The 24,284-nt window shown below is 47.0% G+C and overlaps 2 protein-coding genes and 2 long non-coding RNA genes across 5 annotated transcripts in view; 2 read left to right on the top strand and 2 right to left on the bottom strand.

The window, feature by feature from the left end:
• The window catches only part of Rock2 (Rho associated coiled-coil containing protein kinase 2), a 135,026-nt gene extending 127,934 nt beyond the window's left edge, over nucleotides 1–7,092 (top strand). Inside the window, exon 33 of the mRNA XM_005327366.5 lies at nucleotides 3,795–7,092. Coding sequence (XP_005327423.2) covers nucleotides 3,795–3,798 — 4 coding nt within the window. The 3' untranslated portion in view covers nucleotides 3,799–7,092. The remainder of the gene's footprint in view (nucleotides 1–3,794) is intronic.
• Nucleotides 7,093–7,844: 752 nt separating this feature from the next.
• Slc66a3 (solute carrier family 66 member 3) lies at nucleotides 7,845–22,602 on the bottom strand. Of its 2 annotated transcripts, XM_078029664.1 has the most exons (7): nucleotides 22,360–22,598; nucleotides 18,127–18,209; nucleotides 17,988–18,057; nucleotides 15,138–15,195; nucleotides 13,435–13,555; nucleotides 11,016–11,057; nucleotides 7,845–9,096 (listed from the first exon to the last, which is right to left on the bottom strand). In XM_078029664.1, exons 1-7 carry the CDS (start codon nucleotides 22,500–22,502, stop codon nucleotides 9,005–9,007), a joined length of 609 nt encoding a protein of 202 aa, XP_077885790.1. In that variant the 5' UTR covers nucleotides 22,503–22,598; the 3' UTR covers nucleotides 7,845–9,004. The 2 variants fall into 2 exon arrangements, with proteins under 2 accessions (XP_077885790.1, XP_077885791.1); XM_078029665.1 differs by lacking the exons at nucleotides 7,845–9,096; nucleotides 11,016–11,057 and having other exon boundaries at nucleotides 15,138–15,168; nucleotides 17,961–18,057; nucleotides 22,360–22,602.
• LOC120884990 (uncharacterized) lies at nucleotides 19,846–20,648 on the bottom strand. Its single transcript, XR_005727469.2, has 2 exons — nucleotides 20,512–20,648; nucleotides 19,846–20,062 (listed from the first exon to the last, which is right to left on the bottom strand). It is a non-coding gene; the product is annotated as an uncharacterized LOC120884990 (long non-coding RNA).
• Nucleotides 21,609–23,975, top strand: LOC144369456 (uncharacterized). The gene is made up of 3 exons (XR_013429242.1): nucleotides 21,609–22,063; nucleotides 22,136–22,237; nucleotides 22,988–23,975. It is a non-coding gene; the product is annotated as an uncharacterized LOC144369456 (long non-coding RNA).
• The last annotated feature ends 309 nt before the right edge of the window (nucleotides 23,976–24,284 follow it).

Raw genomic sequence — 24,284 nt, forward strand, 5'->3', positions numbered from 1 at the left:
GGCCCTGGTTTCAGTCCCTAGCATTGCAAAACAAACAGGATGACTTTTAAATCATTAACTACCTTATCTTAATATAAAAGTAGTGAAAACCATTGAGGCACTACTCTAGAAGTAGCTTTTAAAAGTAAAAATGTGATCAAAATAATTATTAAGCAAAGAATTACAGCTATAACATAAAACCATTTCTCACCTGCCAAACTGGCAAGGATTAAGAAACTCAGTATTGTAAGATAGAAGTGAATGTTCTTGTGTATTGCTGGTAGAACTCAAAATTCAGTGCCCCCTCTGAAGCATTCTTAGATAGTTAGTCTCGAAGTCCTGAGGTGTAACTTACCAGTTAATGGAGGAAACTGCCCTATAAAATGTTGCCTGCAATAGAGACATGGAACACCAAAGGAAAGCATGGTGAATTCTGCTGGAGGTATGAAGGAGGTCTCGAGCCCAGCACAGTGGTGCACACATGTGATCCTAGCAGCTTGGAAGGCTGAGGTAGGAGGACTGCAAGTTCAAGGCCAGCTTCAGCAACCTAGGGAGACTCTGTCTCAATAAATGTGGCTCAGTGGGTAGAGTGCCTCTGGGTTTAATACCCAAAATTGGGGTGGGAGTGGCGTGAAAGATTTACAAAAATAGAGAATCGTTAATTTTCCAGGCAAACAAATAAGGGCAAAAACAATTCCAGGCAAAATATCACATGCAGAAGAATGAAGCTGTTCGAATTACTCATGTGTGAAACGAGCCACAGTGGGGTCAGGAGCAAGTGACGGTAGGAAGTGGTAGAAGATGACATGATGCTGACAAGGAAGTTTTGAACCTAACTTAAGAACCAGCTACACGTTGCTGAGCAACTTTGATTTTGTTCTTCAAATAGAGGTATTTCAATGAGGGATTGGTCTGTTCAAACTTGATGAGACCCTGACCTGAGAACTGACAGTGAAAATGGAGGAAAGAAACATAAATTCAAAAAGATTTTTTAAAGTTGAAAAAACCAAAGTTCAATGACTGAATAGAAGGGATGAAAGAGAGGTCTTAGGGAAGTCCTATCATGTATTGAACACAGCAACTGTGTGACTGGACTGTAAAACTCAAGATTGTGGCACTGACACATACTTCAGAGCTTCTGGAAGGGTATGAAATGCTGATCTTTCATAAAATGTGCTGAAACTGAGGCTTACCTATAGTAATCTTCCAGGAATCTAGGAAGCTCTACCTATAGTAATCTTCCAAGTTGAAACAAAAGGTAAAAGTTACTTTAGCCTCATAAAATTAGTGTGTACAAAGCTGTGATCTGCAAATAGATAAGTAAAATTATATCAAAGTTTGTGTTTGTTTGTTTATTTATTGGTACTGGGGATTGAACCTTGGGGCCTTAACCACTGAGCCCCCCATCCCATCCCTTTTTTATATTTTCTTTAGAGACAGGCTCTTACTGCTTAGGTCCTTGCTAAGTTGTTGAAGCTGGCTTTGAACTCAGGAGCCTCCTGCTTAAGCCTCCTGTACCACTGAGATTACAGGTTTGCACCACCGTGCCCCACAAAGTTTGTTTTCTCAGATTTTCCTTGTTCTGCCACTTTAGAAGATAAGAATTTTAGTTGGTTTGTTTAGTTTTAAGATAACATCCATAAACGTGTTTTGTCAAAATTTCAAAGAGCATTCAGAAGATCATATTCTCTAAAGTTGAGAACCACTGACATAGTGATCCCAGGTGAGATTTTGGGGACCAGATGAGTTCCTTGGCACAAATTGATGAATGTCACAGTTATAAATAATGAACGATAACTCCTATTTTTTTTAATACAATGATTTCAGTGTTACTGATTATTGGATTGGAGAGAAGACAAAACCCCAGCACTAAGTAAAATTTATTTAGCCAAGATAAGTTGTCCATGTCGCTTATATACCTGTAGCCTTTCCTTTGTGTCTACCTTTTCACATGTAGAGCATAGGTGTTGATGACCCCCTGAGCTAGGTAGGGCACTATTGGTATTGGAAAGACTGTGTTCCTAGGGTATCACTCCCCTATTCTTCTAGGCTTTGTGGTGCTATTGTGGAGAAAAGTGAGCGGATAATCTAGGCACTGCTATGAAGGGAATATTGGCAGCTGTTGAGCCTTCATGTTTCTCAGACTGAGTAGCAGGACAGTTACATCTTTATCTGGGCAGTGGGGATGAGGAGGAGGAAGCAGATTGTATGATATTTTCCCAAATATTATCTCTGTCTTCAGTTAACTAGTATTCTAGAAAGCATACCTGGCCAACATAATTGTGTACATTTACATACAAAGGGAAAGTTTTCTTTTATGCATCCATCTTAATTTTAATTATGTTGTTTGTGAAGGGAAAGTGAAAATGCTTACAGCACATTTGAAATACGATTTCTCAGTCATAGCATTAAGCTGTAGTTTATAGAGAATGTTAAGAGTATAAATTTGCAAACCTCCTATTGCAGATTGCTTGATTTGGCATTTAAAGACTGGGATTGGTCATTTGATGATGTTGATGATGGTGATGATGATGACGATGTTTTTGATTTCTGAAGAAATAAATGGGGTAAATCAAAAAAAAATGGAAAAAAAAGTTATTTTAGCAATTCCGTGTAGAGCATGTGGTTTGCAGTTGGGCTTTCGTTATTTTTCCGCTAGTTTTGAAATTTTGTAAAGTTGCTTTTAATAGTCTATGTTAAAAAAGAGTTTACAGAAAAGTTTCTAACTGAAATTTCCATGTGAAGTATAAAAGTAAAATGCTATGTTCAGATTCTCTATTGTCTATAAATTCTCAGTATTGTCAAAATTAAAAATTTTCATCTTGGGAATGAAACATGTAGAAATAACAAAAGGAGCTAATTCTGGTACTTTCTATTCATTCCAAAGAAGCCGTGTTCAGAGAAGTAAAATTACAGTGTTCTGAAGCTCCTACAGCTGCACTAGTTTGTGAACATAGCATGGGATTACTTTCCTCCTCCATCCCTTTCTCCTCCATCTTTCCTTCTCTAGTTTGCAAGAATTCAAACCATAAAAACTTTCTAAGTTTGCTAAGTGCTGTGAAATTGCTATTTCTGATTTGGCTTTCTTTGTGATGTGATGAGATGTTGCAAGAACTCAGTGTTACTCTTGCTGAAGAATGCTAATGATATGCTGTGAAAATTCCTGTGCTTTTAGAACACATCAAATAGTGTGGTTAATAGTGATTAAAAAAAAATGGAATGAAAGCTGAGCCTCATGACCTCGATCTTTTACGTAGACCGCGTTTAGAGGAAGAATACCTGTCTTACACTAAGTCAGCATGTTGCAAAATGTGATATTGGGATGTTTATATGCAGGTTTTATGGAGCATCTTTACTACAACATTGTGTTTGTTCCTGTTTCATAAATAAGAAAAATGTGGCTTAGGGCCAAACAGCCAAGTAGAACTTGGCCCTTAAGACCACTGCTCTTTCAAATACATGAGGCAGCTAGCAGTTAAACCTCACATCAGACTTCAATTCAGATGTGTTATTAGTGGCATATTGTTTAACCCTAATATCTTGTTAACTGCATTAAAACTGTGTGTAATGTTTGTAACCACTATGGGACTTCCAAAGTCCATTGTTGTATTGAAAAGCAATATAATTGCATGTACCTAAAAAAATAAGAAAAGTAATACAGTTACTATGCTTATGCATGATTTTAGGTGTTAAAAATATAGCACTTGGAAGACAGTATAATTTAAAAGTATGAATTGAAATGCCTTTTCAAGGAACTTAACAGTCTCTTAAATTATTTTACTATCAACTAACTTTTATCTTTCCTTTCTTTCCAGCTAACTGCCTTCTATGAAAGCAGTCATTCAAGGTGATCATATTCTTCCAGTTAAAATAAGACTGAAATATGATGACCTAAAATTTATTAAAAACCTATATTTTCCAGAGAGACTGATGTATACACATACATATATGTGTTTCCTTTTTCCTGTAATATCAATGACAAGTCTTGGAGAGGTTTTCCGAGCTTCTTTCAAACAAGTTGAACCAACAGCAGTTGGTTAATAGAATAAGGATATCATCTGCAACTCTCCCAAACTTGTTTCATAAAGCTCTCTTGGCAGTCACTCACACTACATTGCACAGAAGAATTGAGAAGAGTTAAACATTGAAGAAATCATCTTTTCAGCTTTGATAGAGAGATTTCACCAGCACATTTGCCAGAAGAACCTGGGAATGGATTCCACTACAGTGATATTGACTGCATCTTTAAGATGTGACCATGATACTGTGTGTGTATGTATGTGCACACACACATATAGTACTGTAATACTGCAAGAGGGTTTTTTTAACTCCCCATTTTATTTTTTTATACACATTAATCAGATATCATTATTTCAGTTGCAACTATGCACTTGTATAAAGCCATAATGTGGAGTTGATTCACTTTCCCCTGCACCTAATGGAAGCTGCATGTTCATGTTTAAACAGTTGCTGTAATAAGAAGTTTGAAGTTAATTATATCAGTTTCCTAATGCTTCATGATAGACAACCTTACCCATTTTGAATGCCTTAATTTAATTTTTTTTCAAAGTCTCATCCCTTCTGTATTTAAGAAAAAAAGAACAAGTGTTTACCAGCTCTTAGGATGCAAAGTTGCTTAGGGTAAAAAAAAAAAAAAGTGCACTATTTTTACACATAATAGTTCTATCAATGTCAGCCTATTTTGATTGTATAACAATTTTTTAATGTATTGGTCTTAGAAACAATAATGGCTAGTATTGGAACTAATATATCTTTGTTGTATATCTTTATTCATCTATCCCTTTCTACAGACCTCAGTATTAGTTTGTGACTACAGAATGTTCTCTTTGCTTTGAACTTACTGGCCACCTTAGATGTGTTTTTATTTCTGGTAAAGACATTTGTGACTATTTTTACATTTTCACACTCAAGATTTAAAAATTGTCTCAAATATAAAGAAAACTAGGATATACTGTAGATATATTTTAAATATTTAAATGTGATCCTCAAACACACAACTGGGTCCGGTGGTATCTCAGTATTGGGTTAAGAAAATCACTGACTGGGGGGAAGCAGCCTCAAAGGCACCCGATTAAATTTTTATTTTTAAAATGTTCTCAAGACTAAAATTTATGCAGGACCATTCCTGCTGTGTTTCTCATTATCCCAGATAAGTATGTTTTGTACTGCAACAGTATGCAGCAATGGTAGGCATCAAGTTTTTTTAAAAATCAGTCTTTTATCAGGCTCTCCTGTGTACACACACACAGTTTGGTATGATCGAAATGTATCACCCAGTATTTCAATGAAGGAAGTAGACATTTCTCATTGCTTCCCTCTGGGGTTAATGCAGAGATGTTTGAAGAGTTGAGTCCCCATTATAGATACTTTTGTGGGAGTTACAGAGTGCACTTTGGCCTACTGATATTCTGAGCTGAATTCTGCTCTTCTCACGCTGTTGGCTCTGCGCTCTTCCCTGCTTCTGTGCTAACACTCGACGTGCTGCCACTTCCCTCGCAGGTGCATCCTGCAGTGCTGGCTGGGACACAGCTTGCTTTTTTTTTTTTTTTAAAGATTAAAATGAAAAATATATAAAATTTATATAGAAGAAATATTTCCATTCATTAGAGTTGTTAAAAGGAGACTGAATTAATATTTTATATAAAGATTTTGTTACACTATGGGAGGTTCTATCCTATTATTCTGAATTGGAGAGTATATATATATATTTTTAATAAACTTTATTAAGGTGAAATAATTTCAAGTTTACACGAGTAATTGAAGTATCTGAGTAAAAAGCAAAAGTTTGAATTTTGAATGCTGTACGTGTATATGTATATACATATATGCATATGTATATATATATGAACAGGGAGAATCATGGTGTGATACAACTGTACAAGAAAAATTAATGTGAAGTATTTAGGGGAAAAGATTTTCTGAGGGGTGAGAAAAAAATCTCTCCCATGGAGATTCTTCACATTATATGGTTTGATAAAAAGATTTATAAGGTTGTTTGTCCAACTAATGGAAATGTGCTTAATAAAAAATTCTGACCTTGGGTGAGAATTTGCTTTTTCCCCAGTTGCCACCTTCATGTACACATCTGTCCACATTTTCTTCCCAACACTTGGTAAATATGAAACAACCTGATTTTGTGCCAGTTTCTTTTTCTTGAGGTTCCAGAATTTCTAAGATATTTATAAGACCAAATTCTGTTTATTTCTTCACACCTGATTTCTCCTAGAGCCACGAATACCTCCTATGGGAACTAAGAAAGAGTGAATACTGGGATTTTCTTAGTTTAATTTTTTTTACTTTTGTGGGGATAGCGAGACAGAAGTAAAACTAGTGCCGGTATTACTGTTGAAGATTAATCTATAATGAATTTTTTTAAGTATTAATTTTTTAAGACCTATCTAGAAGCAAGATTTTTTTTAAAAAATCTGAAAGTTTAAAATGCTGTAGCTGACTAATGGGTAGCACCTGATGGGCATGTGTAACCAGTGAGCGCTTTTGGAACTGCAGCAGTGCTGGGGTCCAGGACGCGCCTCTGCGGGGCTGCTGGGCCTCAGTCAATACATGGATCCTTCCCTGGAAGCCCTAGGCCACCATGTGCCGTTTCACAAGTCCTGCTGCTGCTGCTCGTCCTTCTCATAGGGTTCTGAGGGTAGAGCAGACACTCAGACACTACACTCACCTTACTGAGAAGGCTCTGAGTAGGTGTCTAAAACCCCTCAGCACACCACTGAGCCTCTCAGTCCACGGTGACACTGCTACTGACTCGCTCCCTCGCCTGGCGGAGGCTTCAGCCCCCCTAGCTTGTGAAGGTGCCTGGGCCCTAAAGCACTTTGAAGAGCACTGTGTGACAGTGCGGGTGTCACGGCTGGGGCCTCGCCTGATTCTCTTCCCCGTGATGACTTATGTTTGGGATTGTAATAAGTTATGAACTGCATGGTTTAGATAATCATAAATAGCTGATCAACTGTCCCCATGAACAAAAATCGTGCCCCCTTGATTTTTTTTTTAATTTTATTGCATCTTTGTAGAAATGTAATTGTATTTTATGCCTGCTTTTTATAAAAAAAATAAATAAAAGAAATGAAGATGTAAGCATTTTCATACTTTGCCTGTGAAATAGTCCTGGAATGCTACAGCTTTCTAAAGCTTACCTAAAAATTAGTCTTCCCTAAAACCCTGGGTATAAAGCATGGGCTGGGCGTGGTCTAGACCACAGCTGCACTCACCTCAATGTTTTTATCTGTTAAATGAAGGATTAAATATGTGTCTGGATTAATTAAAATGTTCCTTCCCAAAGAGGAAAAATCGGAGAACTCTTCTTAGATATGTTCTTAAGGGAGTTATTTTAAGCAGTGATAAAGTATATCAAAATCTTCATTGGAATAAAAAAAAAATCACATTTGCACTAGTAGGTTATAAGTGTATATGAGGAAATATCAACTTGGATTTTTTTAAAGGCCATCTATGATCAAAACAGCTACATGAGAATGATTTTTTTTTTAAATTTTAGTTTCTGAATGATTTTTTTAATTTTAGTTTCTGCTACTGGGATTGAACCTAGGGACACTACCATTGAGCTACCCCCAGCAGTTTTTTCTTTTGAGTCACAGTCCCACTATCTTTCCCAGACAGGTCTCCAGCTTGGACCCTCCTGTCTCTGCCTTTTGAGTCTTTGGGGTTTTCAATACGATACTTTTCTTCCTCATGGTCCCAAGCGGTAGTTCTGAAATAAGTAATCAGTTTATTGAAAAATTAAATAATTTCAAAAAATACATTAAAGCTCAGTGGTAGAGTGCTTGCCTAGCATGTATGTGACCCTACTTTCAGTCCCCAGCATCAACCAATCAGAGTCCAAAATATGAAAATTTATTATACACAGGTTCACAGGAAAGTAAACGTATACTAGTAAACATTGCTTACTTACTGCATATAACAGAATAATACCATTCACGTAGAAGGGGGATTTGAGTTTTGAAATGTTAGGGAATACTGTTAACATGTTTAGGACAAGATACTATAAGAATAAAATCCATAAGCTTTAGACAGAACCTAGCACTGCTCTTTACTACTGTATTTTCAATAGCTAAAAAGTGGTGTCTTATACCGAAACCCAGTAATGATACAGGTGTAGCCCTTTTTAAATGGTAGCACTATGCTTAAACTGGGAATTCCCTGGGATACACTTCCTCATCCTCAGTGGAGATTACAACTATTAGTACCTTTTTATAGAAATATTCAAAGGCAGGCACAGGGTGAAGCCAAGGACACTGAGCACAGAACACCAGCCTTTCCAGGAGGTGCTTAGCCGGGCAGGTGTGTGGCATCAAGCCAGGCCGCGGTGTTTTATTTGTGTTACAATCAAGCAGGCCCAGAGCGAGCCCTGCTGATATATTGCAGTTTCACTTCCCAACTGAGCAGAATCTCATTCCGTGTTCATTTTAGTTGTGGAAAGAAGTTATTACTTAAAAGATTTTGAAACCTGAAAGATAGATGTAGTTGGCTTTTCAGAAAGTACTTAATCATGACTTGAAGAACGAGGGCTCGTAGGCTGCTTGAGCATCTTCTGTGGGTCACTGCAGATATCAAAGATGAGCTGTCAGCTGGCTGTGGCCTCAGGAGTGGGGAGACGAGGGAAACCTGCCTTCTAAGACGTTTCTCCCTGGTCCTGGATATTGATCCCTGGGCCTCACATATGCAAAGCAAGCGCTCTACTACAGAAACACACCAGCCCTTATTTTATTGTGAAACACGGTCTCCCCAAGTTACCCAGGCTGACCTGAAACCTGTCACCCTCCTACCTCAGCCTTCTGAGTATCTGCAATTACAGGCATATGCCACCATACCCAGCAAAATTGGCATTTTTTAAAATAAACTAAGTACTCTTTGAAGTCCTAAATACCTCTGACTTCAAGTTTCCTGAAATGATTGCTTCACGTAGCAATGAGCTGTTTTTTCCTTTGCTTCAGTTACTCAAAACCCACTTTTTGTGTAGCAGTAAGGTCCGTCATTCAGCCTTTATGACAGGCTTCCGGTAGCGAAGTACTGTAGCTGTTACCCATATGTTTAAAGCCAGCATGATCACAAAACGAATAAGAACTAAAAAAACAGAAAGAAGGAGAGTGTGGGTATTAAGAGCTTGTCACATCAGGGAGGAAAACCACTTCCTGCTCTAGCAGCAGCCACATCAAGTTTCACCCCCAACCCAGAATGAAATCCAACTGTGGATCAGACTCGCCTGGAAATGAGCTTCCTGTCATGATGTCTGCCTGCAGCCACCCATCTGACCTCACGCCAACCCCTAATCACCTTTCATGCTTGAGCGAGGTCTGGCTCTGGCTGAGAAGTACAACTTTTTAAATCCCTTTCCTCATTTCACATAGCGCTGCTGTCTCAGATGGTTCTGAGTTCTCTGTAGCCTAATGCATTCCATTAAGGTTAATTCTGAAGACGGGCCAGATATCGAAGCATATTTTATAATGAAGTCACCATAAAACCATGATTCTGTGACATAAATAGGTCGCTGTTACAGTGCCTTTAAGGCAATGCCACTCCTGATAAATACGGTTGATGGGGTGTAAAATACCTTTGTGATGGTAAAACAGGTAAGCCACACTATTTAAAACAGCCACCAAACACTCTGGTCATTTTCAGGAACAGCAACCACAAGCAAGAAGCGTTATTCTTGGTCTTTGAGACTTGGTTTCAGATGAGAAGACTTCTTAGCAGGGAGAGTCAAAGGGTAACTAACCAAAACAGACCTGCTAAGAAGTCTTCAAGTCCTGAGGGAGACCCAGGCCTGTCTCCATCCTCACTCTCCCACCTGATCTAACTGGATCCTTTCATCAGAATAGTGTTTTTGTTTTTTTTAAATAGTACTAAATTGAACCCAGGGGCACTTTACCACTAAGTCACATCCCCAGCTCTTTTATTTTGAGACACCATCTTGCTAAATTGCCAAGGCTGGCCTCAAACTCACAATCCTCCTGCCTCAGCCTCCCTAGTGGCCGGGATTACAGGCATATGCCACCATGCCTGGCTTAATTAGAATAATTTTAATCCTACAACCAGAGCTGATAAAAAAAAAGTCTGGGCCAAAGGTACAGCTTCTGGGAAAGGACAATCAAATGCATTTCCCTTTTCTGAAGCAATAAGTCTCAAATAGTTAGCTTATTTAAGGGTCTGTGTGCTGGGGACGTTTTCTAATTTTCATTGGATAGGTGAACAGATACAACCATGTGTTCTAATTTTTTTCCAAAGATTTATAATATATACCAGGCTCGACTTGGGAGTTGAACATTAGCCTGAGGAACTACTAAACTCTAACCAGAACACTTTCTCCTCCACCGCTTTCTCCTCATCCGGTGAGGAGGCCACTCTGCGCTCTACAGAGCTTCAGAGGCTTCTCCCTTGGCCCTTCTTCAGCTGGGAAGGCCTGGCCCCAGCCCCGCACTCTCCTCCTCCTCCGATTTTCTCCCGCTCTCCTGCTCAGTGCTGCCAGACTCAGGGGCCTCTCTAGGCCTGAGTCCTCTTTGCTCCCAGCCTTCACCTGGGCTGTGCCTTGTAAGGGTCTCTCTACCTCTCTGACCAAGTCTCTCTTCTGCTGTTAAGATCTCTATCTTCTTCAATCCCCTCAGCTCCCGCAGAGGTCGGGTTCCCATCAGGTGCGCATCCTGCCCTACTCCTACTCTTAAAAAAAGACCTGGTTTCATATTGTCCAGACCTGCCTGGCTCCAGCCATCCCCCTGCCTCAGCCTCCCAAGCAGCTGGGACGACAGATTCCAGTAGCTAAGCGTGTGGTTCCTGCACTGCCCATTTTCATTCTGCAGTAGTCGACCCTCGTGCCTAGTCTATCCCAGGTACTCCAAGTAGTCGCTTAGCAATAAAAATGGTGACCAATGAGGAACACGCTGTTGCCATCCTGACTCTATATCCCGAGAGCCAAGCAGATCTATGAAAGGCAGTTTCCAAAGAGGCACAAATAGAACACAAACAGGAAGAAAAGTACTTTTGCTTACTTGTAAAATCATTGGTGGTCATTAAAGTTGTTATTATTCTTGCTGTAAAAGAAAATTGGCAGCAATGAATAACTTGCTTGTCAGGCATTTGGGTGTTGAGCTAATGTCGTTCCCTTTTAACATGCCAATTTATACTAACCAGTCTTGGAAGGTTTTGTTAGGTCAGATCACTAACTAGCACTACATTCCAGAACCATCCAAACACCAGCCATGCTTCCTGGCACAGTGGTTTACAAACTGCTCCTAAGAGCACAGACAGTTTCTAGGAAGTAGCTGAGTTCAGCCAACTACAGAAGAGGAAGAGGAAGAGGCTGAGCTCTCCTTCCACTGTTTATGTGCCAACCTACAACCCCCACCCTCAAAAGCAACTTTAAAAGTCTCATTTGCATATTGAGCTTCCTGGTAGTTTCATTAAAGAAAGGCTCCTACCAACTTAAAACAGTGCATTGAAATCACTGAGATCTACCTTGGATTTCACAGGTAAGGAAACTGAGGGCCAGAAATGGGTAAGGGTGCCTGAGTCTAACCAGAACTGTTCAGTTCTAGCTCATTTTTCTGGAAGAAGCTTTCACATAATAAACAGGATTCTGGGGTAGCAATTTAAACCATCGCACCTCAGGGTGAAATGGGATCAAGAACCCCACCTCCTGCAGCACAAAGCACACATTCTCACCAAACCAACCCTCCAGAGGCGCGTGCCCTCTGCTACCATGCTCTGCATTTAGTGCATATTGACATGTAGCTTTTTGATCTCATCTTCCGGCTAAACCACAAGCCTGAAGGGCAGAGACCAGGCACCTGGGGTGGAGGAGGGCAGCTGGAGAGATGGATGGCCAAATTTCAGTGTGACAAGTTCAAGAGACCTCTTGGGCAGCACGGTGACTAGAGAAGATGTGCTATGTGGCAGTGACTGGCTCCAAGGGCTAAAAACAGTAGCCGGGGGAAGGAACCAGGAGGGATGCTAAAGATGCAGACTCCATGCTTTCCACAGCGGTGTGGAAGTCCTTAGCCTCATCTCTCAAAAAGAACACTGGGTTTAAAGCAGTTTACTTTTTCCCATGAAATCCTAAGGGCCTAGGGATGTAGCTCAGTGGTAGAGCACTTGCCTAGCTGAGTGAGGCCCTGGGTTTGATCCTCAGCACTGCAAAGAAAAGAAATGTATAGTCCTCTGTGCATTTTTCACCTATTCAACAAACACCTAAGTCCTCATTAAGCACAAAGTGCCATGGGAGAGAGGTTGCGATAATAGACTCATCTCTGCAGTTACAGGACTTTCTAAAAGAAAAATTTAATAAGCAACAGGTCTGAAGATAAATTTGGGAGCTAATAAGTAATATAGCTAATTAGCAATTCCAGAAGAAATCTTAGCTGTAAAACACATTAACCCTTAAACATTTGAAAGCTAAAAATAAAACTTAAGAAGTCATTTTAAGTAACTTTAGACATTGAAAACCTCAAACCAGCAATTTCTATGGAGAAGTTGGTCCTATAAGTTGTAGATGAACCATGAATTATAATTAAAATATTTAAAATAGTAAAACTAAAGTCCTATAAAGTCACTGTGGTATCTCTGAATTATAAAAATATATCTATTTACACGTAGCATATATGTTTATGTATTCTAAGTAGTTCTTTTTTAATTTTTATTTAGTCCTTGATGGACCTTTATTTTATTCATTTATTTATATGTGGTGCTGAGAATTGAACCCAGGACCTCACACATGCCAGGCAAGTGCTCTACCACTGAGCCCCAGGCCCAGCCCCTCTGGGTGGTTCTTGTAAGAGTCCAAATGAACAGTGGAAAATCTAAAATGAAGACCAAATGATATGACGGCAGAAAATCTCCATTGGTACAAATTGGTGATATTCATTCTCAAAAAACAATGTGTGATTTTCTCCCCCCCCCCTTTCCTTCCTTCCTTTATGGTACTGGGAGTTGAACCCAGCAGCCCTCTACCACAGAGCCACACGCCCAGCCCTTCTCTGATCCTCCTGCCTTGGCCTCCCAAGTTGCTGAGACCACGGGTGTGCACCACCACTGCCAGCTGATAACATGGTTTTCATCTGTTTAATTCATTAAATTGTTTAAGATTCAAAGTTTAAAAATATATCAGTGGTCTCAATATAATCAGTCTCCGTGCTTTTCAGAGGACTATTAACATGAGGCCAGATATTTGGAGGAAAGTGTACTTTCACCTCCATTTATTTTTTGGCCACTAGAATACAAAATACGGATCATGCAGAAAATGGTGAGCAGAGGACATTGAATCCACTTGTAAATGTGGGGACTCTTAGTTAGCAGGCTCTATCTGAATAGCTGTTTGCAAAGTATCAAGGCTAAGAGACCACGATGTTTGGAAACCAAGTTCACCACTTCTGGAGAGTCAGGATGCTGGCAGGGGCCACCCCACGTCCTTACTTGCACAGGTGTACGCAGCGAGGCCCCAGGTCAGCGCGCTCACAGCCCCCGAGTCTTGCACTTTCCACAGATACTGGAGCTGGGCGAACTTACTGGCCGCGCTGATGAACGTACATAAGTTCTGTTTGCAGATGAAACATAAGAAAGTCAGACCCATCGGAGCACCAGATACAGAGCTTTTAAAGAAAAATCACGCCTAAACTCCAAGCAGCCAGTGGCAGCCCATCCCCCTGAAGTCCTGGCTGCTCTAATCCACATGGAGATGTACTTGGGTCCTCTGCAACCTGTGAAGTCAGAAAGCCTCAAAAATTAGCCTGTGGCCCACCAGGGCCAGGTCTACAGCACCTGCAAGTCCAGCCACTGGGTCCACTGCAGGGAGGCCACTGAGGTCACCCAGGTGGTGCCAGGTGCAGACGGTGGCCAGACTAGCCCCAAGCAAGTGGACCTGTGAGGAAAGAGGCTGGCGGACAATCTGGAGAGCTGGGCAGACAGAGGAGGGAGGACTGCAGAGGGACACTGGCATCTGAGGCCAGCCCCAGGGCCCGAGGCCACACGGAGCCTGGGGAGGAGCCAGGAGACCGACCTGCTGCCCTCCGGATTCTTCAGGGCTCATCTTTCCAGGAGAAAAGCATCTGTGAATCTTGAAGTGGTCTTTTTTGGTGGGGGGGGGACCATAACTGAGAAGTGTCCCAATTTAATACACATATTACCAGGACAGCACGGTGCCCCTAAGACCCTCCAAACTAGGACCAGAATAGAGAGGAGCAGGGCAGCTCCAGCTGCTGCGGGACACTCTGAAGAGCCTCGCCCTCCTCTGTGAATAAACGGGGGGTGAGAGTGGGGTTCAGGTCTCCCAGGGAAGCCGTCCGCTGCTCTGCAGCTCCATGACATGTGGACACCCACTACCCTGCCCCCAGGCCCTCGGGCTGCCATGGAGCAGGTACTCGGGCCTGAAGGACGGACCACAGAGGGGAAGGGCAAATGGAGGTCATGAAGTGTCATCTCACCGAGGGCTGGTGAGAGCACAGAAGAGCACCCAGGACCGCGGCCTTGACCTTCGGGCCTGACTCTCCGGAGCCTGCACCCCCAGCTTCCCACCTTCCGCAGGGTGAAGGCTCACAGCTGCTGCAGCCTCCTCAGCCCCAGAGACCAGAACACGGCGGCCTGCTGCAGGAGGACCTGCTGCAGGAGGCACCCGAGTTCCCAGCGAAGACTCCCAGGTCGGCAGGCAAGAGAATACCACCCTGGACCACAGGGTGGCCAGGCTCCAGGCAGCACTGCTGCACCCAGCCACCAAGTCAAGGACAGGTTGGGGGGTGGGGGTGAAATCCATGAGTTTGCACGTGGCAGACAGTGGCCTGTGACCACCAGTGAGCTCCCCTTCTCGCATCGAGGAGCGACATTCGCTTCTGTCATCTTGGAAAGATCTGTGGGCAAGGGCATCCTGACCCACTCTCAGAATCCCATGGGAAGTTTTGGCTCTGAGCTCAGTTAGGAAAAAAATCAGACCTTTTTCAATGAGGAAAAAGAATGTTTAGGGTGGGGCAAAGCTAGAAAAAGAATGAGTATGTGGCCAATACACAATTATCAACCCAGAAAGAATTCTCTAACTCCGTAAATCCTTCATCCTCTGACTATTACATGTGCTCAACAGTTACACACTGTGGGATGGGCCTCGGGTGCGTCAAAAGGGCAACACTCACCATGGCCAGGTCAATGATCCACTTCTGTAGGCTGAGGATGAACCAAGAAGACACAAATCTTACCACGTGCTAAGGGACACGGCAGCAGGTTGCTGGCAGCTCCACCCCCCTCCCATCCCCTCTAGATGCACCAAGAGGATAAGCCACAGGGGAGGGGGGGACTGAGGCCTCTTCTGCCAGAACTTGCTGGACTTGGAAAAGACCAAAAGGGCTGCGAGTGAACATGAGCTTGAAGTTAAAAGAGCAGAAGCAGATCCCAGAAGAAAAACACAAAGACCCCAGTGCTCAGGGACTATTCCCTGGGGCTGGAGTGTTCCTTATTCCCCACGAGGCGGACATCTCCAACTTACTGTCTAAAGTTAAGCACTTATGCTGAGCATGGTGGTGCATGCCTCTATTCCCAGTCTCTAGGAGGCTGAGGTGGGAGCATCAGCAATTCAAGGCCAGCCTCAGCAACTTAGCGAGTCCCTAAGCAACTCTGTGAGACCCTGTCTCAAAACAGAATGGAGGAACTTTGGACTGGGCAAAAGGGAGGGTGGGGAGGGATTACGGGGGTAGGAAAGACGGCAGAATGAGATGGACACCATTACCCCAGGTACACGTATGACTGCACAAATGGTGTATCTCTACACCGTGTACAACCAGAGAATTTGCACTCCATTTGTGTATGATGAATTGAAACAAATTCTGCTGTCACATACAACTAAGTAGAACAAATAAAAATCATAATAATTAAAAAATAAATAAATAATTTAAAAGGTTGGGGATGTGGCTCAGTTGTTAAGCACCTCCAGATTCAACCCCTGCCCACCGCCCCAAAGTTAAGCACTTACAAAAGAAGTCCAACCCTACAAAGTAGGAATTTCTGCAGAACGGGTGCAGTGACCTTCTTACTGACTTCCTTCCCCCTTTCCCACCAACTCTCTTTTAAAATTTAAACAGCAGGGGTGGGCAATGCTGAGGGGGGGGAAGGATCTGGATTTCCATTCTAGCCAGTGTGAGGAGCTCAATGACGCTGCAGGACCAGCAAGTCCAGGAGGGGTGGCCAGGTGTCCCTGGGGGCTGGGCAACTCACTTTCCATGTCTTAGTTTGCTCACCTGCTCAGTGGACTTGCCATTCTCTGCCCTGCCGACTTCCTAAAAGCCCTCCGTGCACAGGAGCAGCCCAGGGGATGGCTGTGATTGGAACTCACTACATTAATAGTGCGAGGATTGAATCCCATGGTGCCTTGTGCTGCAGGTACACCAGAGGCAGCCGGAATCCAGCTGGACACAACCCACTTCCACAGCACTCGCTAACTCATTCCTTCGACTTCTTCTTGTTACTTTTTCTCCCCTCGATTCTGTGCCAGCCCACTTCATTCTATTTATTCTCAATATGCATGCAGCACTTTATAAAATCTGACCAGTAATAGAAGCCACTGAAATTCCACAGATGACTCATTTGCAGCGTTGCCAGATTCCCCGGAGAAAAACATGGGATGGGGCTGGGGTTGAGCTCAGTGGTAGAGCCCTTGCCTAGCATGTGTGAGGCACTGGGTTCGATTCTCAGCGCCGCATGTAAATACAAATAAATTTCTATCAATAACTAAAAAAAAAAAAAAAAAGAAAAAGAGAAATACAAGATGCCGAGTCAAATTCTGAATTTCAGATTAACCAAAAATTTTTTGGATTAAAGTATGTCCCATGCCATATTGGGGATATATACTTGTGCTAAATATATATGTTTATTATGACTATGGTGACCTCCTTATTTGCTTTCTGTAGGTCTCCACTGTCAGAAGGGTAAAAACATCTGCAGATATTCCAGACTCCAGTGCCCAGTTACGTGAATAGTTTACTGTCAACATCCAAGTGTTGTCATCTGCGGTCTCAGCGTTTGCATATCGATAAGCTGCTCTCTTTTGTTTAAAAAGCAAATCACGTGATGCTTTTCATCTTCCAAGTACTATTTTCAAAACCCTCAGCCCACCTGGTCTAACCTGAGAGTACAAGCGGCACAGCTCTGGGGGCCCTGTGCTGCAGGAAACAGAGCCAGAGAACAGGGGGAGACAGCAGAGGGTTGGGACTCGCTGAAGCACCACCTTCCTCCCGTGAAAAGGGCGTGGAGCCCTGCAGGAAAAGGGTGCGGAGGATTGTGAGCTGGCCCCTCCAGTGAAGGCTCCCCCAGCCCTTCCAGGGGTGTGGAGTTGAACAAGAGTGACAGCCAGTCCTCACAAACGGCTGAACCCAGGCCTCGCCCTCACTCAGGTGAGAGCAGCCAGGCTCCCACCGTGACATGCCCTGCCTTGACCCAGAGTGACTGGCACCGTGAGTCAGCCATCGCAGGCCCACAGGCCAGGAGGTCAACGGGGTGTGTCAGGGGCAGGGAGCTGGATGCCAGGTGCTCTCATGGCCATTACTTAATAATCTGGCAGGATGTTTCGGGCAAGGAAGAAAAGTCCCGGATAAACAAATAAGATAGGAGATGCTGCTCTTGGCAGGGCTGACTCTATCGTCAGCAGGGAGGCGCTGAGCCTACCCACCAGGTGATGCACAGCACACCCAGGCGCCCTGTCCCGGGGAGGCCACGGGCAGGGCCTGTGCAAGGGTCCGAGGACACAGACATTTCAGTTTAATCCAAAACCATACAGCTGGTACCTGACCTGCTTCAAAATGCGTTGCTGTTAGCCAGTACCCCAGACCCCATTTCTTTCTCTCTTTCTTTCTCTCTCTCCTCTCTCTTTCTTTCTTTCTTTCTTCCCCAATGGGGAGCTGGGGACAGACCCCAGGGCCTCACACTACGAGGCAAGAGCTGCATCCCTGAGCCACACCCCCTCCAACCTTCTCACTCAGATGCTGAAAGGATACACAGCCATGTAGGGCGCGGCCTGCTTCATGTTTCCGTTAAAATGAAAGACACAGAGCAGGAGAGCGACATCTGAAAGGAAAGGCTCTGCGTGAGGGGGGGAGGGGCTCGGAGGCGGCCGGCGCGGGGCCAGGGCCTTACCTTGAGCGATGAGAATGGGGTACTCCAGGAAGGTGAGCAGCGGGTTCCCGTAGTAACACTGGTAGCGCAGGAAGACCAGGAACCTGCCAAGAGGGAGCACAAGCGTTCCCGGACCACCCTGCCCCCAGCCAGGCCCCAAAGGCAGGTGTGTTTGTCGCTAAGAGCTGATGGCTTGGAACCCGTGGGCCACGGAACAGAAGTTGGAATAGGGCGATGAAACGTGCAGGACCTGGGCACCCAGAACTGGCTGGGTGCTGGGCGGGAGGGCAACACACACCATGTTGTGAGGTCCTTGAAGATGGCTGTTCACCAAGAGGGTTCCACAGAGGGGTCACAGGGTACAGCTTCTGGACCCAGATCCGCCAGTCTGCAACGCTGGGCTCTCGGGAGCCCCCTGGAGACCCCACTCCCAAGGTGGCACTCACTGCTGTCACCCTAAGAGGTGGCTTAGGTAGAAAGGATCCCAGGGGGGCAGGGACATCCCTGGATGGTGGGTGGGGCCTGAGGGGGCTTCATGGCAGGCTGGCAGAGGTAGGGCTGCTGGAAAGGGGAAGGATGCTACCTGTGGCCTGAGGGGCCTCCCCCAGCCTGGGGGAGAGGAAGGAGGAACACCCTCCGGGCCATAGGAACCGCCTAGCTGGGTAAGAGGTTGGGGGCAAGGGGCTGCAGACCCCAGGATCCTGGCCTTGTTGAGATGCAGCCTAGAGCAGTCCTGCCCTCTGGCTCACGCAGGGCCTAGCCCAGCCTCTTCCCTCGGCCAGAATCCCCTGCTGTTCTCCAGGCGCTGTCCCCTGCCCAGCTGTATGTCTCCCGTCCATTGCTCCCCAGGGACAGGAAGGAAGGGGCCCTCAGGAGGGGCTGGTCTTTCCACAGGGTCCTTCCTAAGCTGGTAGGGGCAGCGGAAAACCCTTGTTAGCAAAGCATATGGTGGCTGGGGCCTGGGCCTGGGCTCCTGTTCCTGACAGAATCTAGGCTTAGCTGCAGGTGGTCACAGATTGGGAGACCAGACCCTCAGGGGTCAGCCTCTACATGACTAGCAGGGTCCCCAAAGCCTGGCTGCCTGCAGGGTCTGGGTGGGGTTGCTTTGCAGTTGACTTAGCTTCAGGGAGGAACAGGTGTACATGGGGGCTGTTCCCAGACTCTCCTCCCACCCTCCCCCAGGGCCCTGGGGGAGGGGAGGCTGCTGCTGAGCTGAATGCCAGGACCTGGGTCTCTTGTCACAGTGCAAACCTCCTGGAACACAGCCAGAGACCTGCAGAACAGGCTCCTGCCAGGTCAGAGTGTGCACACCTTCAGGAACTTCCACACTCGTCCCCATACCTTACAGACCACTTGGGGAAACTGAGGCCCAAAGAAGCCCAGGCCATATAGGAACTCAAGGACAAGATGAAAAGCTTGGATTTCCTCGTGCCAGCCAGGGTGCTGCAGGCAGCCCTAAGCTTGGTCCTCTACTCCCAGGCTGGTCCTCTGGTGCCACCTCTCCTGTGGCCTGGGAGGGTGCAGCAGTGTTTTTTATTTACTTATAAATTATTATTTTTTCAAATTAAAAAGTAATAGTTAAAACGTTCATTATAATAAAGCCAAGCCAGACATCATCTGGCACCCAGCCACTGTCCTGTTTGGATCCCTTGTCTGCTCTGAGGAGTCATCTGAGTTTTCTGCTACCACACCCAGGCTGGAGGTTTACACAAAAAAACACACAAAGCAAGTAGCCCAAGAGAAGGGGGCAGAGTCTGTATTTGAACCGGTTTTTTTCCAAAAGAATCTTCCCCAGAGGCCACCCCTGGGTAAAACTGATAACAGCTATCAGCAGTGAGCCTGTCCTTGGGTGTGAGCCCCAGCCAGCTCCCAAGCCCCTTCCTGAGACCTCCTGGGCTCCCTCCCGCGGTAGGCGTTCACTCTGCGGCCTTGGGATGAAGGTCAAGAATGTGGAGCCCTAAGAGGGGCAGAGGGGTTTACCCTGAGCTAGATCCCTGGGCACACTTCCTCACACCACTCAGAGCCTGGTGTCCCCATCTGTAAGTGGAGATGCTCTAAGGCCTGGCTCCTGGTCTGTCCGACCTGCACAGAGAACACTTTAAAAGGGGTGCAGATGTCTTCTTTGGTCTGAACACATCTTCTAGTCTCACTGTTTCTGCTTCTGCCTGAGCTTCAGTTCCAGAAGGCCCCCAGACGGGAGAAACCCTGGGTCCACACAGCTATCTCCCGGCCCCCCCTGAAGACCCAGCGCAAGTGGCTCCCCTCCCTGAGGGATCAGAGGGATCTGACTGATCCGGGTCTCCCCAGGTCCCTCTGGCTCATGCTCCAGTGGACACACGTATCTCAAAAAATGTTTTATAGTTTGTTTGCTCAGAAGGGGGTCCAAAGGGGGGTCCATGTCCTTACCAGAGACTGTCCTGCCTCTAAGCTGTCTGATGGCGGTAGACCCTCCTGCTCACTTTGTTAGCCCCCTGGTCAGGTCCAGAAAGCTGGGCATGGCCCAACAGGGTTCAGGCCTGCAGTGTCTCTGCTTGGTCCTGACCACCTCCCCAGGGAAGGAGGGGGAAAGAAGAGAGGGGAAAGGGTTGGGGAGCAGCCAGGATGCACAGGGCAAGTTCCTGTGGAGCTGCCCCGACAACTCCTATTGTTCTATTGTCTGGGGATAAAAACAATCCGTACTTCCTGAAGCAGTTGTGCGATCAAGTAAGGCAAAACCCAAGGTGCCAGGAGAGGGCTTGCAGAAAGTGCTCTGAGCCCCAAGTCCTGAAGAACAGTTGCTGGGGAGGGAGGCAGAGAAAGCTACTGGAATCCAGGGTGGAGCCTAATCACTTCATCAGGCCTTGGAAGGGAGGTGACATCGAGGTGGGCTTTATCACAGCCCGCTCAAATACAAACGTCTGCGGACTGGGCCCTGGCACTGCCCTGGAGGCAGACATGCAGGCTGGCGGCCAGCGAACTGCAGAGCCTCATCCGCACGGGGATCAACAGCAAGACAATACGCTTGAAGGCGCCACCCCACACCCAACTTTTGGGCTGTCTGGCCCAGGAGAGACCACCTGGCCAGGGCGGGTTTGAGCTAGGTAAGCCGTGGGATGAGGCGTTAGCTGACACTGGATTTAAGACAGGCCCACCCCTCTTTGTCCCCCAAGTCGATTAGCAGCACTAGTGGGAATGCGGGCTGAGCAGGTGTGCGGGTTGGGACTCTGTAGGCATCAGTTTTCATCCAGTCCTGCACGCGGGCAGCCACCGAGTCTTAGCAATGGATCGAGCCAAATCCCACTCCTGGCTTTCCACGCCCTCATTCCCCATCCCGCACTGTCAGTCAGTGGGGCCACTTCTAGCCCTTGTACTGTGCCCTATCCCTCATTCTGCCAGCTTCTCCCCCTCCATACCTGAAATGCAGGCTGCCTCCCACACTCCGGGCCCCAGGCGCTCTCTCCAGATTTGTCCAGCCGGCGTGGGAGGCACCCAGCGTAAGGTTATTCACAAGCCGTGAGGGGGTCACAAGCCCTCGGGCCAGCCCAGCTTCTCGGGAAAGGTTTCCTCCATCGGTGGGAACACCATCGGCGCCCCACACCGAATGCTTGCGCACCGACCGGCCCCCCGCAGGGTGCGTGAGGACCAGCTCTCGGAGGTGCTGTGTGACCGTGGGGACGGGGCCAGGAGGAAGGGGAGCGGGAGTCCAGCTGGGACTAGGGTCAAGACCTCGCGTTTCAGGGGCGTGTTTTCCCAAACAGAAGTTGCACAACTCTGCTCCACGCGTTCGTCTTTAACTACCGGTCGGAGACCCGCCCATCTTTCAAGCGCCAACCCACGTTCCCTTCCTCCTCTAGCTTCAAAGACATCTCCATGGTCTGATTCCCCAAATATGGACCTTCTACCTTGGTCCAAGCTCTCGTCGTAGAGGACAGGGAATCGAGACCAGAATCGAGACCAGAAAAGACACCGACGGTGCAGAGTAAGTTTAGGGACGACGAAGGGCTCAAGGCGCAAATGGCTTTGCTCACAGCGGTGGGTTTTGTCACTACAGGACCAAGCGCTGATCCCGCTGGATGTCAACTTTCCCACGTGTAAAATGGGCGTGAGCAGTCAGTTCCTACCTCACCTGGCTTGGAGGAGGGCACCGAGGAGGGTGAGAGCGGCCCCGGGAAGTGGCCCCAGCCCCAAAGCGCCCGACAACCCTCAGCTGCCCAGGGTACTTGATAGCCCGGCTCTCCGGGCTCCCAGCTGCGGCCAGGCCGTCTCGGGCCTTACCCGGCCAGCTCCAGAAGTAAACTCGGGAGGCTGATGCCCCGCGCGCTGCGCGCCGCCAGCTGCGCGTAGATCTGCGGCAGCTTGAGCCCGGCGCACACGCCCAGGGTGCTCCAGTTGCAGAACCACAGCAGCGCGTCCTCCATGGCGCCGGCGGGATCGCAGCTGGAAAGCCGGGGCTCAACCCTCGGCAGCCAGCGGCTCACCCTCCTTCCGCCTTCCCGTCCGCCCGCCCCGGCCCAGCTGCCGCCCCGCCCAGGCCCCGCCCCGGCCCCGAGCTGCAGGGACCACCCCACTCCAGACTGCGGGAGTCTGTCGCCCCGCCCTCCCCGCACCCTTGTCACTCCGCTCCTCGCCTCTCCTGGATCACGGGTCGGCTCTGCTGGCTCCGCCCCGGGATCGCCCGGTCCCGGGGCGGCGGCTCCCCGCACCCTGCCCGCCCCGCCCGCTGCTGATTCACTTTTCCTCTTTCCACCCACCCGCACCCTTCCGAGCCGCCGGGAGGCGCCCCAGCGGTTCTGCTTCCCCGCGGTTGGGTTGGCACGGGGCAAACGGGCGCCCTCGGCGGGAGGGAGGGCCGTTCTGTAGCGATTCACTCTCTACAAGTGTCTTCGTTTCTTTTTCTCCTTAGGTTTTTCCGAGATTAAAACTTTGCATGACGCTTAAACTTCGTGTGCGTGCATCCTCCCAGTCTTCTGGAGGACCCTGCAACTGACCCGGAGAGGCAGCAGGACTCTCCGCGGGTCCCCGGGACCAGCTGCCACCGGAGCTGGGTGGGAATCAGTGTTCCCAGGACCACCTAGGGAGTGCACCTGCTCTAGGGTGGGACAAAAGCTGGCCCTGGCGGGGACAGAAGCCGCTGGAGCTGTCTGCTCTGGAGTCCTTCGGGTGAGGCCGAGCAGTAGGAGGAGGCTTTCTGTGTGGCTCCGAGACTTCTCCCCACGTGGCTGCTTGGCGTGAAGACAGAGAAGTGATGGTGTGAGAGTGTGGCGCTTGGGCGTGGGCAGACCTCAGGAGTCCTCTCGGCGTAGGCATCAAGATCTTCAATGAACAAACGCTTGACTTCTTCATTTTAAAGTGGGGAAAACCATCTGCACCTCAGGAGGTATTGAGAATCACTTAGTAGGTGCTCGATATATGGTAGTCCCCCCAACAGGGGCAAACTAGAGAAAAAGTGTTGGGATTCTTGGACTCTGACTGCTCTCACAGCCGTGGGAGGCCCGAAGTGAAGTCAGGTTTGGGCCCTTGAAACTGTCTAGCGGAGGTTGGAGAGTGCCTGGGTGAGGGTCTCCACAGTTGGCTCACTGGGATAGCTCTCCGCATATGCCCCCCAGGGCACAGAATGTTTCTCCTCTCCCCTGCACATTCACACTGGTCGGACACCATCCTGACCCTGCTCCTCAGCCAGAGCTGAGCACATGGGCTGCCTGCCTGCACCTGACCCAAGAATACCTTCACAGGGTCTAGAAGTGGAGTGCTGATCATCTCCCTGGCTCTTCTCTGCAACCCAGGAGAGGCCAACTCCAGAGCCACTGGTGGTGGCCATTCTCCCACCTTTATTTTTTATTTTCAATTCTCAAAACCTTGGAATGGTATTTAAAAAAATAGTACAATGGACACTCACTCTTCATCTAAATTAACTAGCTGTTGACACTTTATCCACATTGCTTTATCTATCTCTATGTACACACCAAACGTTGGTGTTAAGCTATTGGTGAGTTTGTTATAGACCTCACAGCACTTTACAGACTGCAGCGGGGCCTCCTAAGAGCAAGAGTGTTCTATGTAACCCCAGAAAAACCATCCCATGCTGCACACTCTGCAGGCAGTGGGACCCTGATACAATGCTATCACCTCAGGTTTAGTCCATCTTCTAAGACTCAGCAAAGTGTCCTTTATAACCAGCTTTGCTTGAACCCTGGAGCTGG

Source organism: Ictidomys tridecemlineatus, chromosome 12, assembly GCF_052094955.1.
Source record: "Ictidomys tridecemlineatus isolate mIctTri1 chromosome 12, mIctTri1.hap1, whole genome shotgun sequence".
Lineage (NCBI taxonomy): Eukaryota > Metazoa > Chordata > Mammalia > Rodentia > Sciuridae > Ictidomys > Ictidomys tridecemlineatus.